The sequence below is a fragment of the Centroberyx affinis genome, unplaced genomic scaffold, assembly GCF_046629955.1.
Source record: "Centroberyx affinis isolate AG114_WGS23_722 - 3 ecotype Tasmania unplaced genomic scaffold, CSIRO-AGI_Caff_v1 ptg000992l_1, whole genome shotgun sequence".
In the NCBI taxonomy this organism is placed as follows: domain Eukaryota; kingdom Metazoa; phylum Chordata; class Actinopteri; order Beryciformes; family Berycidae; genus Centroberyx; species Centroberyx affinis.
Genome location: NW_027279557.1, coordinates 72,815 through 92,835, shown reverse-complemented (window position 1 = coordinate 92,835; position 20,021 = coordinate 72,815). Strand labels below are relative to the sequence as shown.

Here is a 20,021-nt window from a genome sequence, read left to right as displayed (position 1 = left end):
CTTTGACTCATCTCTCTCTCTCTCTCTCTCTCTCTCTCTCTCTCTCTCTCTCTCTCTCTCTCTCTCTCTCTCTCTCTCTCTCTCTCTCTCTCTCTCTCTCTCTCTCTCTCTCTCTCTCTCTCTCTCTCTCACACTCACACTCACACTCACACTCACACTCACACTCACACACACACACACACACACAAACACCAAACACACTGCTAAATAACATTGTTAAACCATCCATTATGTGCAACTGAAACATGGGGATGAATGTTACTATGTATGATTGTATCATTATATATCTCCCTCCTTCTCCCTCTCCCTCTCCCTCTCTCTCTCTCACACTCTCACACACACATGCACACATGCTTGGTCTTGAAATGACCGTTAAAAGCGTTGGGATTAATGAGGATCCAGCTGATCTCTTAAGCACTCCCAGATCTTAGCACCTCATTGGCTTATATCAAGCGGAGCTGTGACCTTTGTTTCATGTATTAAAAGAAAATGAGACTAATCAGCCAGTAGAAGTGATAAATCATGCAGCGGAAATTATAGAGCAGGAATGAGGAGAGAGAAAAGGAGAGTAGGCGGTTTATATGTGCCTCCATATGAGGTAGAGAAACTGAAAGCTGTGTGTGTGTGTGTGTGTGTGTGTGCGCGAAGCTTTGAAGAGAGGCTGAGAATGGCTGTGTGGGATTTCAGTTCTATAGCTTGATTGATGCTGTTACTGTTAAGATACAGTGCAAATTTATTCCTTGTAATGAGTTGAGATTTCATTTTAACATTGGACAGATTGGTGCTAATTACAATGAAAGTGCTTGGCTCGCTAATATCACATAGTTTTTAACAGTAGCAGGAAGGCTGGTCAGTCAATCAAAGCTCCATTGAATACATTTATTTGCTTTCATCTTGAAGTGCTTGAAGGCCGCCCACCCAAATTGCGGTTGCTATTTGCCAATCAGTGTCCAGTGCTCGTGTCACACCCAGCCTGTCTTAGCACAGTAATTGATAGTAATAATGCCTAGTTTTGATTGTTATTGACCTGTGTGTTCTTTGTATTTGACTTTTGCCAATATGAATTTGTGAGCACAATGTCTCATTTCACTGCTACAACAATGATACCCAGCTATATCTCCAGTTAAAACCCAACGATCCAAACAGCGTTGACCCCCTACACAACTGCCTCCGCAATATCAAATGCTCGATGTCTCAGAACATTTTACAACTCAATGAGAGTAAATCTGGAATAAAATTATTTGGTCCCTCTAACTATAGAGTGGTTTTTGATAGTGATCTGACTTTTGAGGATCGGGTTAAGCGGGTAGCACAGTTTCTTTCAACTGAGGAATATATGAAAAATCAAGGTGTTTTTATCCTCAGCTGGTTTGGAGAGGGTCATCCATGCTTTTATATAATCTCGTCGAGACGACTGTACACCCGCCTCCGTCAAAAGTCAATTTCTCATCTTGTACAGAACGCAGCGGCTAGGATTTTAGCCGGTGCTACACAAAGAGACCATATCATCCCAATTTTAGCAGCTTGCCTGTCAGTTTTTGAACTAACTTTATTTATTTATTTATTTTTATTATAGATAATTTTTAAAGCTCAGCATCGTCTGGCCCCTAGCTGTGTCAGAGGCCTTTCCACCCCCTATAAACCTGAGTGTAGCCTGAGTTCGTCAGGCAGGACGACCAGAACCATCTTTTAAATCTAAGACTCTTGTTTTATAGACTGACTTTAATATAATGGTTTATCTTGATGTGTCTTTTATTGTTTTTATTTGCATTTATCTTTACTTCTTTTTGTTTTATTCATTTTTATTCCATATATTATTCCATTTGTTATTGCATATATTTCTTCTGGGAGTCTTTGTGAGGCACTAAACTATTTTGTTCCCTCTTTTTCGTATGACCAATGGTAATGTAACAGAATTAGTCTTTAGTGAGTAATCTTTAGCTTTTCTACATTATTTGTGACTCCCCTTTCTCTCTGTCTCTGTGCAGCCATCTTCCTGGGTTCCTTCCGCATGCCTTACCAGGAGATCCGTTGCATGATAGTGGAGGTGGATGAGGAGCAGCTCACTGAACCTATGATCCAGGTAGGACAAGTTTTGCAAAGTGTTGTGATAATGAAATGAGTAACTAGCAGTATAGATATGTGTATGTACAGTATGTATGTATAGTATAAGAGCTCATGTTAATAGGTGTCTACCTTGAAACAGCGTCTACCCTGAGGCTGAGGTATCTGGCATCTTTAAAGCCCGCAGCAGCCGTTGCAAAAGCAGACATCGAGCACAGGCAAAATGCAGTAAAAAAACAAAACAATGCTGCAATGTTAGCCTATATTTTTGAATGAGTCTTGCCACTTTTTAGCGTTGCTTTTCCTTCCTTACTGCTTTCTGCCATTGTTGTTGCCATGACTTCCCTCCATGTGACAGCCACAGCTCAGTTCACTGCTGACCAGCACATACGACACATACAGCAAATTGTATACACCCAAAAACATCCCAAACATCATTGAAAAGCCATTTTCAGGCAAACGTGGGGGTTGGGGGTTGTGGCCGTATAAAAATGTTCAAGTTATCTTTTGGACATCTTAATGAGTTTATATAAACAATTGTTAAGCAAAACTGCTTAAGATGTGAGACTTCAGATTGCACCTCAAATTGAAGAAGAAGTGGCAGTGTCTGTGTACTGTAGACTCTGTTCACTGGAACAAAGAAATCTAATAAATTGCAGAGCAAGCTTTGTGAATAATAATAAAAAAATAAATAAGTAAAAATATTTAAACATACTCAAAACATTTTAATAGGAACAGTTGTAAAATAAATACATTTTAATCAGATCATTCATGGCAGATTAATTTCCTACCACAGCAGGGTTAAGAGCATCATACAGTAGGTATGTCGTACAGTACACCATATATAGTTAAGAAATACATGAGGAGAACCTCACTTCCAAGTGCCAACAAGCACGTAATTTGTGATGAGTTGCGACCAGATTGGTGCGGTTACCCTATACTTGTTTATATTGTTCAGTCACTAATAAGGATGTTCATGAATAGACCTAAGCAATGATCTGATAGGCCTGTTATTGACTGGGTGCAACGTCAATCAATATTATCATGCTAAAATATTCATTTTGGTGTGGGGCGTAACTTTTTTCTTAGTACCTTGGTGTAAAAATGCTATTTTCTAAATGGACCTTGTCAAGTAGCGTAATGTAAACATTCTGTGCTTGCTGGCTTCAAGAGTCAAAAGTTTTAATCATTTGCCAACCTGGGAACAGAACCCAGGACCCCTGCATGTAAGTCCGCTGCCCTACCAAGTGAGCTAAAGCTCTTCCTATTTGCTGGTTGCAGCTAAAAAGTTGTCTGAGGCATCATTTTTGAACAAAAGAATAATGGTTTTGGTGCTTTTGTCCTCTTTCCTCTCCTTCATGCTGCCGGTCACTCTTCTTCCTTTTAGAACCTTGTGAAGCATCTACCGGAGCAGGAGCAGCTGAACGCCTTGGCCAAGTTTAAAAATGAGTACGCCAATTTGTCAGAGCCTGAGCAGTTTGGGGTTGTGGTGAGTGCACACACACACACACACACACACACACACACACACACACACACACACTTGCCAGTCCCTACACCACATGCACACATATTACCAAAATGAGTAAACTAAACTGAAATTCAGCAGTAATTTGTCTAAAGGGTATCAAAAGAATGCAATGTATACAAAAAGCAGTTTTATACATAAAATGGGTCTAATGCTGTTGTAGTAACTTGTCTCGTATTCCCATCGGATCTCTCTCTCTCTCTCTTTCTATCTCTCTCTCTCTCTATCTCTCTCGCTCCCTCTTTCTCTCTTTCTCTCTCTCACTCTCTCTCACACACATGCAGTGCTTTCATTTGAACATCCTAATCCCATAAATTATGTATATAATAATATAACAAATGCCATCTCTTTAAGCCTTAAGAGAAAAAAACAGGACACCTGTGGCTGGCCTAGTAATTTATGCACACTCAAGTGCAACACTGTTGCCTAATTATGTCTGCATCATTTTCTTAAAGACTCTTCAAAGGAGATTTATTCAGAATTATGCATGAGAGTTGTAGCACTTCCTGTACTGTATCTGCCTAGCAACTAAGACACTGACGATACATTTGATATTCTTCCACTTGTGCCACAATATTCACCCATCTGTTTTCTAATCACTCATAAAAGAGAAAGTCATCAGTGAGAGAGTATGCAAACAGTGGGAGAGAGGGTCATGGGGAAAAAATAGATGAAAAATAGATCCCGCTCAGCTGTTTAGCGTCGATCATCAGGGAGATATAGGAAGAAGAGGAGCCTGCTTGCATGTTGTGTTTCGCTGCTGTACTCTTCTGTATGCATGCGTGGGCCCAAGGAGGCCTGTGCTCCAACTTATCAGAAAAGCTCAGGTTCAAAGGGAATTTTTAATTTACCATTGTGCTAGCACATGCATTTTAACCTTTTTTTTTTTTTTATCCGCCACTCCTGCACTAGATTTGAACCTCAAGTCGTGAGTATGCAGTGAAGAACTTAGGAATAGGCTCAAGTGCACAGTTAAAATCCATACAGTGCCATGGACACAAGGGTTATGTAGACACTGAGTGCTTTCTGCAGCGAGATGAATGAGTTGAATGTTCTTTGTGACAAGAGAATAAAGAGAGGGGAAAAATGTAGAGGTCAAACAGAGGAAAAAAATCTCTGTATCTGCCAACATCTTTGAATCACCTCTCCACATCATTAGATGATAGCCAAGGTGACCTAATGTCCTTTACACCAGTCCACTTCAGGTATTAAAGTGGTTGTTATTGCCATACCACTTCTGCTGTTCTTCCGTTCAGATCAGCTTCATTTTAGAAGAGTGCTGGTTGGGGGGGGGCTGTGGTTGATGATAATTCTGTTTACTCTGTTTTCAGTTTTCTGTTTGCATTTTCTCTGGCTCAGCTTTGGTTTCAATTCTTGTCAAACATTCTCAACTGGCAGTTCTTTGAATTGAATTCTTTCATCTAGGATTTAAATTGTGGTTGACACACCATGGAGACACTTGTAACAAGTTGCCAAAATATTTACTCACAAATTTGCTGTTGTATATGTGGCCTGGAATTCTGTCTCTCTCCCCCTCCCTACTCCAGTGATCTCCATTGATTTGATTTTGACACAGCCCAGTAGGGCTCAATAAGGGTTGGTATGCAGGGTCAGTGCTATTTATAAGCAATAAAACTTTTTCGCCAAAATAGGTGAAAAATAGAAAACAAACAAGATGCTTGATTATCACTAGCCTATTCTTGGAACCTGGTGGCAATTCACTGTAACGCTCCAACAGCATGAGACTTCTGGGAAACTATGCCAGCGGACCCTATTCACTCTCCTGCCACCTCACAGAGTTATGACTCACAAACAACTAGTAGATGAAACCCTGCTGAATGTAAAATATATATATACTTTCCACTACTGTACACTCCCACTATTATGGTTAAACCACCCCTCTCATGTCTTGTAAAAGCTGCTGTCACCTACAACCTCAGTTTCCCCCATTACTCACCCCAGCTCTCATGGAATCACAGCGGCAGCAAAGTTGACAGATTCACTTTGAAGGAGCTCCATTCTATTTACCTTGTTCCTTCTGCCCCTGTCTATTTTGTTCTTGGTACAACAATCATTATTTATCCCGTCTCCAGGCCCCATATTTTTTATTTATTTTTCACTTTGTCCTCTTGCACTTTGCTTTCTCTGCTTCTTTGCAATCTTCTTCTCCTGCCCCGCTTCTTCTCCCTCCTTTTCTTTCTCAGGCACACACACAACACACACACACACTCACTCACTCACTGAAATAGTGATTTGATAACATTACAGTAGCTATAATTAAACCCTTGATGGAGGACATCATACCGCAGAGCCAGCTGTTGTGTGAAACAGACAATTGGAACCTGCCCCCCTCTCTTCCACCCCACACACATACACAATCACTGTTGTGGCCAGGCCCTGGGCCCAATGCAATATTTTCCAATTTTCTCTAATTGTGTGAGAGTGGTAATCCAAGGCAGCCTATTGTATATTCCACCCCTCTACTCCCTGCCCTATACGGACACTAACTCTGCAATTAACTTACCAGACCTGGGTCCCAAATCAAATCACTGCCAGCATCTATTACTACTGCCTAGCAACACTTTTCAGCATGCCGGTTGCATAAATGTGTTTTAAATTAGATTGGCTGAATGGGAGAGTGTGCAAAAAGTGTGATTGTAGTTATTTTAAGTTTAACTATGTTCTTTGACTTTGTTCTCTCTGTCCGACATGGTTCTCATTGTTCCTGCATCATTTTTTCCCTTGACTTGTCCTTGTCTTTCCTCTCCCTTCCTCCTTCACATTGTCCTCCTCTCCTGTCTCTCTGTCTCCTCTTCTAGATGAGCAGCGTGAAGCGGCTGCGTCCTCGCCTCAGCCACATCCTGTTTCGGCTGCAATTCGAGGAGCAGGTGAACAACCTGCGCCCGGACATCCTGGCTGTGAACGCCGCCTGCGACGAGGTCAGGAAGAGCCGCTCCTTCAGCCGCCTGCTGGAGCTGGTGCTGCTGCTCGGCAACTACATGAACGCAGGCTCTCGAAACGCCCAGTCATTTGGCTTCGACCTCAGTTCCCTCTGCAAGGTGAGGGGTGACATCTTACACTGCTGACCTTACCTCCAACTATTAACATACTCTCCATTCATCCTCCCACCAACAGCACTGGTGCAACAATAACCATGCATGTCCAGAAACAATGACTTTATGAGACTAACACTGAAACTAGGTTTTACATAGCTGTGTCATCAATATGGCAGTAGTGGCAGCAATAACACATAATTCGTATATAATATATTTTTAGGTTAAATTCAATATGCGTATGAAAAAAGAATGCAAACACATTAAATATCAAATGCAAGATTTAAATGAGCTTCTCTGCTTGAGGGAGGCCTGTCTGCCAGGCTCTTATCATTCTCATTACTTCACTCTCTGATTGCAAATAATCAAAACACGAATGTGAAAAAAGGTCCATATTGCAGCCTGTGCAATATGGATATTTTATCATTTTGTATCATTTTGCAACATCAGTATGAATTTGATTTATTGTGCAGACCTAGTTAACAACAGTTGATAGTGTTTACACTCAAATTCTGGTGACAAAGCACACCGTTTTCCAGAGTTATTCATCAGAAAGGGATTCAGTGAGTAATGTCGAGAAGACAGATTCAGCGTTCCTGGCAAGCAGAGCTGGATCTTCTGTTTTTCCTGGCATTTCTGCTCTAGAGAGTATAAATTAGAGAGCAACAGGAATAATGGGAGTGCGAGTGGGGATGACATGCCTTTTGATTTTTTTTAGCTAAATTTTCAGTCGATGAGAGTTCAATTTGATTCCTTTGAGAGGACACGGTTTGAACCTCGCTTCCAAAGTCACCAGGACGCCTCCATGTCCTTCTGTCTTATCACATACAGTCTGAGAAGATTACCAGTAAGCATGATAACGTCATTACTAGAGGTGTACAGAGACATCATTATCTGTATCTGTATCTGTTCAACCAACAAAATTATCTGTATCTGTATTCAGATAGAAGAAGTGGGAAGTGGGCATGGTTTATACAAGAAGTCACGTTAAATTGGGCAAATGTTGTATTTTCTAACCTAATATTCATTGGCAATTTTTATGCCTTCAAAGCATCAAATTGATTTAATATTGGCATATAATTAGTTATGAAATATATTTCCACATCCTCATACTGAACTTTTCATCTCTTTCTCTTTTTTTTTTAAACTAAATTCCATGAAACCTATGGCTGATACATACAGCATGTTACATCTTAAACGGATGAATGTTGACTGAAATACAAGGTAAAGGTTTTTTCAATATTTCGACTGGGTTTTTTAAATGGAGGAAATTAATACATACAGCCTTAAACTACAGGTTCTAAGCTTCATTTTGATGTATAGGTTGCGGAGGTTTGAAAGAAATCCAGCTGCCACATCAGGCTTTTGTCTCGCTAGTAGAGGTCTGCAACCGGACCCGAACCCAACGGGACCTGAGACTGTATGTCGGGTATTGGCTGGGCTTGGTTTTTAAATAAATAATTCAGGCTCGGGTCGGGTTGGGCTCGGTTGTCTTTTCTTTATGCGTGGAAAAAAGCCCCCCTCCCTCTGCTGAGCGCTGCTCTCTCTCTCTCTCTCTCTCTCTCTCTCTCTCTCTCTCTCTCTCTGCTCTGTCACTGGTGCTGAAAGACGCACAGCGGCTACAGTACCAAAATGGGCTTTTTTCATTTGTGTTTTACTACTTCATTTTCTGTTTTACCAATGATAAAGGGAAAATCAAGTCCTTCATTTACATGTCTTCGGATAGAAGAAATATCTGTTTCCATTATTTGTGCTTTCCCGAATAACATATTCGGATTCGGGATTACTGCTCTCCTCTGTACCCTCTAAGAAACTGATCAATTGGAGAAATGTAGAGTCTGCATGTGTGCGCAGACAGGTTTACTTGTATGTGTGTGTGTGTATGAGAGAGAGAGAGAGAGAGGGTTGGTTTTTGTGCTGTGTGTATCTGTGCTTGCATGCTTGTACATGTGCGTGTTTGTGTGGCTGCATGTGTGCAGGTGTGTCCGTCTCTATTGTTGTGTCTCTGTGCATGTGTGCGCCAGTGTTTTCTATTATTGATGCTCCCTTTCTTTTATGTCACCTTGGCTGGTGGCAGCAGGGCCCTATCAGCAAACTCATCTAAAGTGGCTGCTGTGATGAGACGTATTTGTTTGAAACTATTTCATTTGATTGAACACTATCAGCTTCACAGACGGGCTTGGCTCTATCTGCTGGCATCTATCAAAGCAGCCAAACCCAGGGAGCACTTTATTCTCATTCACCTGCCCAGACTAGATAACTGAGGCTAAGGCTAGGGCCGCTTTGAGAGTTCACACACCCTGCAGGACTACAACACATAGAACAACATGCTCAGCGGGGGGAGAGGGGCAGCTAGCAGCCATGCCTGTGCATTGCATACGGCATGAAGACAAAGATAAGTTGTCCTGCATTATATTGACAGAGAGATGGAACAGAGTGTAATCCCAAAGTAGGAGACTCCTCCACTGGTTACATTATGGCTGTAGGCACATTCGCTGCAGTTTCCACAGAAACAACCAGCACAGCCATTCATCACTGCCACATCTCTGCCCTGTTAGACCTGAGTGCTTATGTTCACTTAAACACTAGTGCGTGCGTGCGTGCGCACACACACACACACACACACACACACACACACACACACACACACACAGAGAGAGACACATTGACATGCACACACACAACTAAGTTGCATCAACATGATTCATAATAATTTATTTAATTGTATAATAAGAGTCCGAAAAGGATTTGTTAATGTTGTGTTTAGAGCATTTTGCATGCTGCTGTTTCAGTGTGTGTGTTTCTTTATGTGTGCTTGTGTTTGTTGCGGGGCCAGGGTGTGAGGATGTCAGAGGCAGGATACACAGAGGAAGACATCACCTTCGTGCCTGCCCCTGAGTTTGACAACTTAATTCCATGACACACTCCACGGCACAGGAAAATTGCAGCCGGCCCAATTGGAAAAAGCAAAATGTTTTCATTGTCAATTATGATTACCATCCATCCAAATTCAGAGAGGGACCTTTTGTGAGCAAGCACTTGATGCTTTTGAAAAGAGAGGGAAACAGGAATGAAAAGAGAGATGAGAATGTGTTTGATTAGAGAAGATAATACAAACATGATTAAACCCAGCGGGGCTGAGTACACTGCTGTCTACCAATAGATCACCTAGAGAGATACACAGCAACACTCTCCACAGGAGGGGCATTTGGCAAGGCTACTGAGAGATAGCTTGGTATTAGTCTCTGAAAGAAGGATGATAGAAATTTATCATAGAAATTGAAAAATTATTTGTGTCTGTGTGAGAGAGAGGGTGTGAGCACAATGGACAGGTAATTGCATTGTGGATACGTGGTTACTGCATTAGTATAAGATATATAAATATCTCAAGCACCATGTTCACTTCATTTATAAAACTACTCAAGAGGTTTAGGACAGCAGCGTGAAAGACCTATGTCTGACCTATGGTCTTTTGTCACATAACATCCAGCAGATGTGGTTAGAGAGCACAGAATCTGCACTCAATTATGTATTGTTTCCGCAATTTTTTTCTCGAAAGTAGGAAGGAGAAATACAATTACAACACAATTGCTAATTCCATTGTTTCTGTTTCTCTATAGTGGGCAGAATTTGTTTTCACTTGAACTATTCATGTCATTGTAACTACACCAGTAAGATGTGTTGATTAATGAAATATCTCACAGTATTTTTTCAAATAATATGATAATAATTGAGATGGCAGCTAGCTTAATTCACACTTGAATATTTTACCTGCATCATCCTCCAGCCCTATTAGTTTTAGAAACTGTACTTATAGGGTTAGGGTTAGCCCACAATATTCTTGAGTAATAACAAGGGAAGTCGTACTACTACTGTTATAACTAATAACAATTCCACGATATCCCATTACCATGTCCTCAAACAGTACAATAGAGTAAAGAGTAAAGAAATAATCTTTTAACTTGTTAATGATCTACTAAGTGTAAAGGAACATCTTTTATACTGTGGTGAAATGAAATTATTATTTTGTTGTTTTTTTTAATTTTTTATCTTTATGTATGTATTTGGGGTTTTTTTGTTTTTTTTCATACTGCAGCTGAAGGACACTAAGTCAGGGGACCAGAAGACCACACTACTCCACTTCCTGGCACAGGTGTGTGAGGAGGAGTTTCCAGATGTGATCAAGTTTGTTGATGACCTGGAGCATGTGGACCGAGCAAGCAGAGGTACAGTAATACGCTACCCAAACACATCACACACACACACACACACACACAATCTCAGGCAAGCATACCTAATCATGGTTTTGGTACACTACTTATTTATTCGATTTTACAAAAGTAGCCATAGGTATGAAAATAAAGAAAAGGAAAAGACTTAGCAGGTTCTCTTTATCCATGTACTGTACACCTTCTGGAATGTGACTTATTTTATGTTTTGTTTTTGGTTTTTTTGAGCATGGATGCCCATGTGTGGCTACTTGATAGATTTAACTCTCCCTCTACCTCCCACTCTCTCTGAGGCTTTATTGCAGTGTGATTATTGCTGCTATTTTGGTTTCGTGCTGGTGTCACCGCAAGTTCTTCAGCTCACCCAGGGCCATGAATCCTCCTTACCACCCTTCTCCTCCTATTCAAATGAAAACCTCCTCCAGTCCCATAAGCAGTGCACTGGGAACACACACACACACACATAGCTATTTACAGTACACTGACACTGTTCTCCCAATCTTTGTTGCATGCAGTAAGGCAGTATAGTTCAATAGTTATTATGTTTTTATAGTTATTATATATAATTATCTATTCATTTTCATTCATATTGAAATAGGGTGGGCGCACATCTCTGTTTGAGAGTGAAAGAGAGATCTAGACATAAAAGACGTGGTGGTGTGGAGAGCTAGATGCACACATGCGCACACGTACACACACACACATCCTTCAGCCCTCCTACCTAGACAGAGGTGCAGCATTCCTCTGTAGTGTTTCACCTTGAGCTTTCTTTACACTTCCTACTCTTGCAACTCTCCAGGGATTGTTCCGGGATTAGATGTTTGCTTGTTGAATGTATGAACAACAATTTTAGCAGTTGAGTGTTTGAACCATCTTGCATTGTGCTCATCTGCAGTATTGTTTTATACTAATATTAATCTACTCTTGTAGCACATCCACCTTGGTTATAGGTTTCCTTTTCAAGAGAACACACCAGTTTCCACACTAGTTATGTTTCCAGCTGAGGTGAAGAACAGCAGACTGTTCTAATATACTTTAAGCCCAAATGTGGGTTTGATTTATTTTGACTCTTTGTTTTTAACACACCCACACATACTGTACGCACATATGGACCTCCACACACAGTACTTTAGCTTGGTCAGTGTGTCAAGAGTGTGGTTAATGGTCACAGGCGGGCGGGGACAGACTGGGCAGTCAGAGGAGACTCAGTCATGTTCTGTGTTCATATTGCCACAGGCAACACCCGGGAGGAAGTGGTGAGCATCAGTTTGTGTGTGTGTGTGTATTTGCAACCATGTGCACGTGTGTGGCGTTACTGTCGCAGCATGTTACTTGCCGCTTCACCGAAGATGTCACCCACTACTCCCGTCCCAGCAGGAGGGAGTGAAGAAGAGCAAAGAGGAGAAAATGGAGTGAGGGAGAGATGAGTGACTTTCTTGCTTGGGCTCTCCCTCACAAGGACCCCTCTAGGTTTTGTTGGTGCTTTGATAATCCATGGATAATGATGCTCCCGTTGTGCCTTTCATTTCGCCAACTGTGCTGCATGTCCACAGGCCCTTGGCCAAGACTCATGGGTGGTGGAGTTCGATGGATCTCTCATCAAACTATGTCCACATCTTTCCTTTATGTACCTCAAGCTGAGGACGTATTTGCATGTGTATAGATGAATCTTTCTTTCTCCATCCCTGTCTTTCAGTTTCTTTCTTACCGTTGTGAGATGTGTAAGTGTCTCATCTTTCCATATCCAGTATTCAGAAACACACACACACACACCCCATTTCATTTTTGTAAACCATGCTCTTGAGTGGCTTCCTTTTCATCAAGTCTGACAGCCATTTGGGGGGCCTGAAGACACAGTAAAAGGCTGCCTTACATTCACAGACACTAACCAAAGAGCTGTGAAACATTACTTGAGCATGAAAACAAGGTTGGATAGAGGTAGCAGTAATGATTTGCACTTCTGTTGTAAAAGCCGCTGCCTTTTGACTATGTGTAACATAGCCTTCGTTTCCCCCATTACCAACCCCATCTCATGGAAACAGGACCGCGCAGCATAGTTCAGGGTTCCATTGTGCTTGCCTTATTTTTTTCTGCCCCTGTCTCTCTTCTTGGCAATGCAATCATTATTTCTCCTGACATGGAAAGACAAGACACATTCCTTTTGTGCTCGCTCGCTCTCTCTCTCTCTCTTTCTCGTTCTCTCTCTCTCTCTCTCTCTAGCTCTCGCTCTCTCTCTCTCTCTCTCGATCTATCTATCCATCTGTCTATCTGTCTCTCTTTCTCTCTTTTTTCCACCCTGACACACACGTGCGTGCACACAGCACACAGCAGGTGGGATTGGGCAATTACTGTGTTTTGTTGCATGGTGCTGGATGCTGAGTTAGGTGTTGAAACCAGACAAACATTGAGACAGATTAATGTACCCAACTAGGCTGCTTCAGCTTGTAACTCTTCAAATACCACCTGTCAGCGGCAGAAACATTGCTCACTTCAGAAGATATGCCTAATACTAAATACACTTGTCTGCATAAATTTTATTTTGCAGCAGACGAGGACAGCCTGGTTTAGTTTAGACTCTGTTAAAGGCTTGTGGCCCTGAGGAGCTATTAGGCAGCAGCGTGAGGATTCAACCACATTGAGATGGTTATCCATTAAGTGGCTCATGCCTTGCTTTGTGGTTTTGCCACATGCAGTCTGAGTGATGAGCATCAGGTTGAAAGTATTTAAAAGGAGCAGTCTAAGCTGCAACCAGCAATTGACAATGATGAAGTGACCTTCATGCTCACTTTGTACTTATTAGATGCTCAGCACATAAAGTGTGTGTGGGAGGATTTCCTGCATTACAAGCCTCCAGTTCCCAACCTCTGACACCATCAGTCTAGTCACACTTGTCTCTCAGGCTTTGGCCCCAGAAAACAGATCTACATATTTCAGTCTCTTAATTTCCAGACATCAAGAGATGATCTATAGTGGGGCTCTGTGTGTAGCAGGGTTGTTTGTGAGTGAGTATGCATGGTTGTGTGCTCCAGTCAGTCTCATTTATGGCACAGCAGGTTGGCAGAGTAATAAAGGGATGTCAATGGGGGATTTGACCTCTACAAATATTCCCATTATTATTCCTCTAAAACATCCTATATCTATCTCCGGCCCTTCTGGACCATGGAGGCATTCAGGCCCCACTGCTCATAAAAATCACTCATGCTTTATCACAGAAAGAGAGAAAGAGAGAGCAAGGGTGAACTCAGAGAGCAAGGAAGACAGGAAAACAGCCTTTTTTGTGTTTTCTCTGCTCATCCCTTTCCCACAGAGCAATCAATTCACAATTCCTAAGATGTATCTGACTGATGTGAATTCATATAGACCATCAGCATCGTCTGTGCTTGTAAATGTATTTCTGTATATTTGCTGTGTTTACCAAAACATTCCAGCCGCTATACTCACACTCCAGGTTAAATCCTCGATCAGTCGCACATGGATTTTCCTGATTTCCCACACCTCCTCTCTCGGAGCAGAAACTCCTTCTGTTCTTGTTGATATTCCCCTACACCTGTGGGGGTCTCTGCTCTTAGAAACCTTGCGATTCAAGGATTGTACAGCTAAGAGGAAAGGGGTTCTCTCTCTCTCTCTCTCTCTCTCTCTCTCTCTCTCTCTCTCCCTCTCCCCCTCCATCCATCATTGCTGGGCCATAATTATTCCTATCAACAGACTGTCTGTCTGGCCTCCTCCCACTGCTGCTGGCTGCCCACTCTCCACTCACGAGATATTGGTATCTCGGTTACTCAGAAGGCCCAGGCTCTTCATGCAGAGAGACACACACAGAGAGAGAGAGAGAGAGAGAGAGAGAGGAGGGGAGGAGGTTGAGAAAGAGGAATTAGAATGTAAATGATAGAGCAGAAGTATCAGTCTCTCTTTGTTTACTATAACTTCTGTGTGTCGATATTATCTATTGCACCAAACACATGAGGTGTGCGTGGGTGGGTGGGATGTGTCAGAATAATTGATTATTCAATCGAGAGCCTTGTAATTGACTCTCTAGATTGGGCAATTTTTGCTGGATTGCTAAAGGGATATGTCACCCATTTTACATTATTTTTTCAATGATTTTCCTTCCTTGAAATGAAATACTTGAGAAAGACAGAATCCACGTTATGCTGTCTCCATGCCCATTCCTGCTATTAAGCTAATAGGCTCAGTAGAAACTCTTTTAGCTAACCTATCCATCCAGCTAATATTCCTTAAAATGTCCTTCCCTGTCCACTAATATAATCCAAAGGAAACCTGTGTACATTCCCAGTGAAATGGAAATGGGAGAGAAAATAACCACTAGAACTTTTCATTTTTGCCTGAACCCTAGAGGAGTCGTAGCTGGATTTTGTGGACTCAGGTCAGGCAAAATTTTTCATTTAACTACTTAAATTTGGCTCAGGCTTGCCTTGTAATTAAGTCCTCAAGTCATTAAATGGTTGAAAAATACTGTTGTGTTATGTGCAAATCATTAGCAATTATTATTAATTATTCAGCCTTCCGTCTGGTTTAGGCTCACATGCAACTGATGCCCTTCTGGCTTGGACAGAAATGTTTTGGTTTTCAGAATTTGGAGACCTCTTGCATATCTTTTTGAAAATGAGATATCCTACGCTATAATGAGATTAACCTGGGTAAATAAAGGCTAAATAAACGAACACCAGAAAACATTATATTTGGTTGTCTGTAGCATTCTTATATTGTTTGCAGGTAGCATGTTTGCTCTTGTTATCAGCTGGTATATTTATTCTTTGGAGTGTTGATATGTTGGCTTGCTGGTACAATTTGGTTTCGGATCTACTGAGTGGGCTTCTCAAGCCAGCAGAATCAGCCAACCCATTAGCCCGTTGTTGTAGAATTCAATAGCGATTTTAGAAATTATTGAGTAATATTGCGAGCTAAGTGTTGAGACTTCTGGAGGTATCATGGGCCTAATTCAACGAAACACCTGTGATGGGACGAGCCCACTTGATAATTCCAGTGACATACCTGCAACTCACACACTCAACCCTGAAACATTTAGATTAGGTGGCTGGTGAATGGTGCTGCCTGTCTGGTGGCCCTGTAGATTAGAGCCACCATTTGTAGGTTAGTACAGCGTTCTTTTGACATCTGAATTGGGCTTCTGCATGAATGCTCACCCTGGATTATGGCACAAAAAATTGCAACATCAAATCCTGTGTATTGGTAAATTAACATTTTTCACTTGCTCCTTTTATTTTGAATTCCAACTAACAATTCAGTTTTAGCAATGATAATGAACATTGTGCTCATTGCTGATGCATTTAAACCATGAACTATAAGACAATAGACAACAAGTTATCATTTTGGGGCTGCTATGGAATAATCACCGACAATAATAACCTGATTTGTCTGTTTGTGCGCATATACATGTGTAGATGTCTGGGTTTAAATGCTAATTTTGTTTTCATGGTGACCATCATGTTAAATAACAATGCAGTACAGGCCAACATATTTATTACTTTTTAGACTCATCAGTTTTTAGTTTGGTTTGTGCCAGTGAAATATCTTTATATTTTAGTGTAGTTTTTATTACCTCAATTTAAGCCACATTTTTGTCCATTTCCCCTCTTACAGATGGACTGGTTGACCAACAGTCTATTCTACTATAGTGGCCCTCATGGCAATTAACAGTGTTGTTAATGTCAAACGCAAAAAGACAAGATGCTTCAAACAGTAAGAGCAGGCTTGTTAAATAGTAATTCACAAGTGGATCAATAAAGGCCAGGGTTTGCTTTTACACTGAGATTTTATTTATGCCTGACATCAGCCCAACAAATGGTGCTTGGTGCTGTATTTTGGGGGTCTACATTGGCTGCAATACTAGGTCTAATTTTCAACACATTTGTCAGGATTTTTTTGTGTGCAAGTGCCGAGCTTGCCTGTGTGTCTCTTTGTGCTTATGGCTTAAATGCATGCTCTGCCTCTGCCCCTGTTTCTGTCTCTCTCCCTAAAAGCAAAAAAAACAAGCAAATAAGATTTAATGCACACAACAACTTCTGTGTGTGTGTAAAGTGCAGGCAGATTACCTCTTTTGGCACTTCCCTCTACTACACCAGGTTTCTGCTTTGCACTTTTTTTTTTTTTTACTTTTCCAGACTGGCAGGGCCAGTTCTTCCCAACATAAAAAACAACATAACCACCAATCAGTGCAGTGCAGTTGCTCTGTGAATACTGCCCTGATTGAAACATCGCCAGGTACAATGTACTCTGCGACAAGCTGGTAAGGGATTGGAGGACTGCGGGGTTATCAGAGACTTCGACTGACTGTCAACTGTTACTTTCAATGCCTGCCATCAGAGAGAGGGAAGGAGAGGAGAGAGAAAAACGAGGGCAGAGAGGGAATGAAGGGACACACAGTGCCAAAGAGAGAGTGAAGATATGAATTTGAGGGAAAGAATTTGATTGAAAATTAGTTGTCCGGCATAGACGCAGTAGGTACAGTGAGTGTTCTTTGCTGATCTTTTTAACAGTCTCTGCTTTGTTACTGCAACACATTCTGCCTTCTTTCTCAATCAGGAGTTAACAGCAGAATGAAAAGTGCCACCCGACCCTTCTTCTCAGCCACTTGAATGGCTGTGTGTGTGTGTACATGCACATGCACATCTCTAGCCTGGAGTGAATAGGCCACACTCAAACTCCATTAAACTGGAAATGTGGAGAGAAATTGTACAACTTCTGCTCCTACAGACTTCTTGAATATTTTGTGTTGAGACATCTGTGTGAGCGTGTGGGTGTGGGTGTGTGTGTGTGTGGGTGTGTGTGTGTGTGTGTGTGTGTGTGTGTGTGTGTGTGTGTGTGTGTGTGTGTGTGTGTGTGCGCGCATGACAGTATGTGCCCATCAGTAAATATGGTTTATGCTATAAATTCAGTGAGAAGCTTAGCTACATTGAAGTCCTCTTTTTTTTTTTACTCCTAATGCATGTATTAGGATCAAGGGAAATTTGAAACTACTTAAAAATAAGCAGCTTATGCCTTTTTGTCAAGCAGGGTCTAATCAGGGTAATTTAAGCCATATGCTATATTCAGCAGCTAGCTTGAAGTGTCAGCCATGACCAACTTAACAGCAAGTTGGGCTCAGTGTTCCCCTGCTCACCCACCTTCATGGCGCATACACCTGTTGATTACATTAGAGACAAAGGATGAGAGGGATAGAAAGATTTTTACTACAGCAGTCAAGCTGGTACATACTTGGCTTTATAAATCTATTATGGTTGTGTTGCTGAAGAGCCACACGCACAAGATAAACATGATCTACAGGCAAACATGGCATTTGCTTGCATCGTGTTTGTCGGCGAGGATATTCCCATAATTGCCCACTGTTTCACACACATGAACACACTCACATAAAAGAAGCACACAGAATAATAAAAAGCTATGAATTGGATGTACTATCACTTGATGTTTATTTTTGTTTCAGTCATTGTTTATTTCCATGGCGTTCCCGGCACAGTGGGAAGCATGCTTTGCAATTGAGCCGGTTTCTTTCTCATCTTCTCTCTCATCTTTTGTATGTTGTTTTCTGTGATTCTCCCAGAATAATAATGCATTTGATATTACCTGTAATTGATTTGTCCTGTCTCTGTTTCTTTCTTCGCATTTCCTTGGCACGTGGGTGTGTTTCTGTGTGCGTGCTTGTGTGAATGTCTGTGTGCGTGTTTGTGTGTCAGTCTCTGCAGAGAACCTGGAAAAGAGCCTGAGGCAGATGGAGAGGCAGCTGCTGCAGCTGGAGAGAGACCTGGAGACTTTCTCCTCCCCTGATGACCCCAATGACATGTTCCTCCCTAAAATGGCTATATCCTTTACACACGCATGCACTCATGCATGGACACACAGCTTGTGCTTGCAGTGCTACTGCCAGGGCATTGTTCACTGACGATGTATTTTACAGGAATGAATCAAAGAGCACAAAAGCAATTGCTGGATCTGAAGTTAGTTAGTGTGCTAACATTAAGCCTGGCAGCGCAGCAGGTTGGAGTGGCTTAACATCATAGCTGTACCGAGTACTGGTGTAAAAGAAAGGAACTTGATTTTTTAAAACATTCAACCAAACACTCTTTATTAACCTTTTACACCATTAAATACTCTTAGCTGCCTCCCTCTTTCTTTCACTCTCCTTCTGTCTCACTATTTCTGTCATGATTGTGTGTTTTTAGGCTGTGTTCCTTGATGTAGCCAGATAAAACACAATATTGGATCTGTTCTTCCATTGTCAGACTTTGTTTTGTTTGTAAGATTCCAGATAACTCTTTAAAACAACACATAAATATACAATCTCATACACACAAACTCACACTTTCTTATTACTGTTTCAGTGCCCTCTCTGGATATCCAGGTACATACTTGACAGCTATCCAGATCTGTGTATGGCAGCACTGTTAATTATTCACTGTCCTGTGAGGTAGTCCTTAGTGGATCAGGTTGACAGGTCTGTCTCAGACCAGGTGTGTAAGTGTGTGTTCAATAATATACCCTGCACCTGGCCTCCCTCATGTAGTTTTGATCAGTAGCCCTGGGGCTGGTGCCGGGACTGGGGCACTGACGGCTCGTGCTGTAGTAGTTATCTCAGGACCTGAGCTGAGTGCAACCCAAGAAGGTGGACTGAGAATGGGTTTGACAGCTTTGTCTCTCACTGCTCTGCTTTCCTATTCCGGGTCTCTTGCAAAAAAGACTGATTAAAGACCTCATGAAATATGAAAATGGAAATCTGAGCTGAGTTTATACGTCTAATAAGAAAATGCAGACAGAGTTATGCAAGTTACACAGAGTGTGCATCGCAGTGACTGATTACACAGGTCAATTAAAAACGGTGTAAATGTGATTGCAGTCAAACAAAATGTCATTTTGACTTCATGGACCACTTGCCTATACTGTTACTGTATTGTTAGTGTTGTGTAACACATCTGAATGTGAGCAAAGCTTGTAGAGCATGCAGGTCAGAACAGGAAAGAGACAGAAGGAGGAGGAACGAATGAAGCCCAAACACAAGATGGGAAATGAGCTAAGAGACGAGACGATGGAGAGAAAGGAAAGATGATGGAAGTGAGGCAAAAAAACAAGTAAGAAACCAACAGGGATACTTGAGAATGAAGTGCAGTGGAC

General features: G+C 41.6%; 1 protein-coding gene across 1 annotated transcript in view; it reads left to right on the top strand.

Annotated features, from left to right (window-relative positions):
• Positions 1-20,021, top strand: part of LOC139646550 (protein diaphanous homolog 3-like) — a 213,607-nt gene that overhangs the window by 121,928 nt on the left and 71,658 nt on the right. The window contains 5 exon segments of the mRNA XM_071522452.1: positions 1,989-2,083; positions 3,452-3,553; positions 6,412-6,651; positions 10,742-10,871; positions 18,590-18,714. Coding sequence (XP_071378553.1) covers positions 1,989-2,083; positions 3,452-3,553; positions 6,412-6,651; positions 10,742-10,871; positions 18,590-18,714 — 692 coding nt within the window.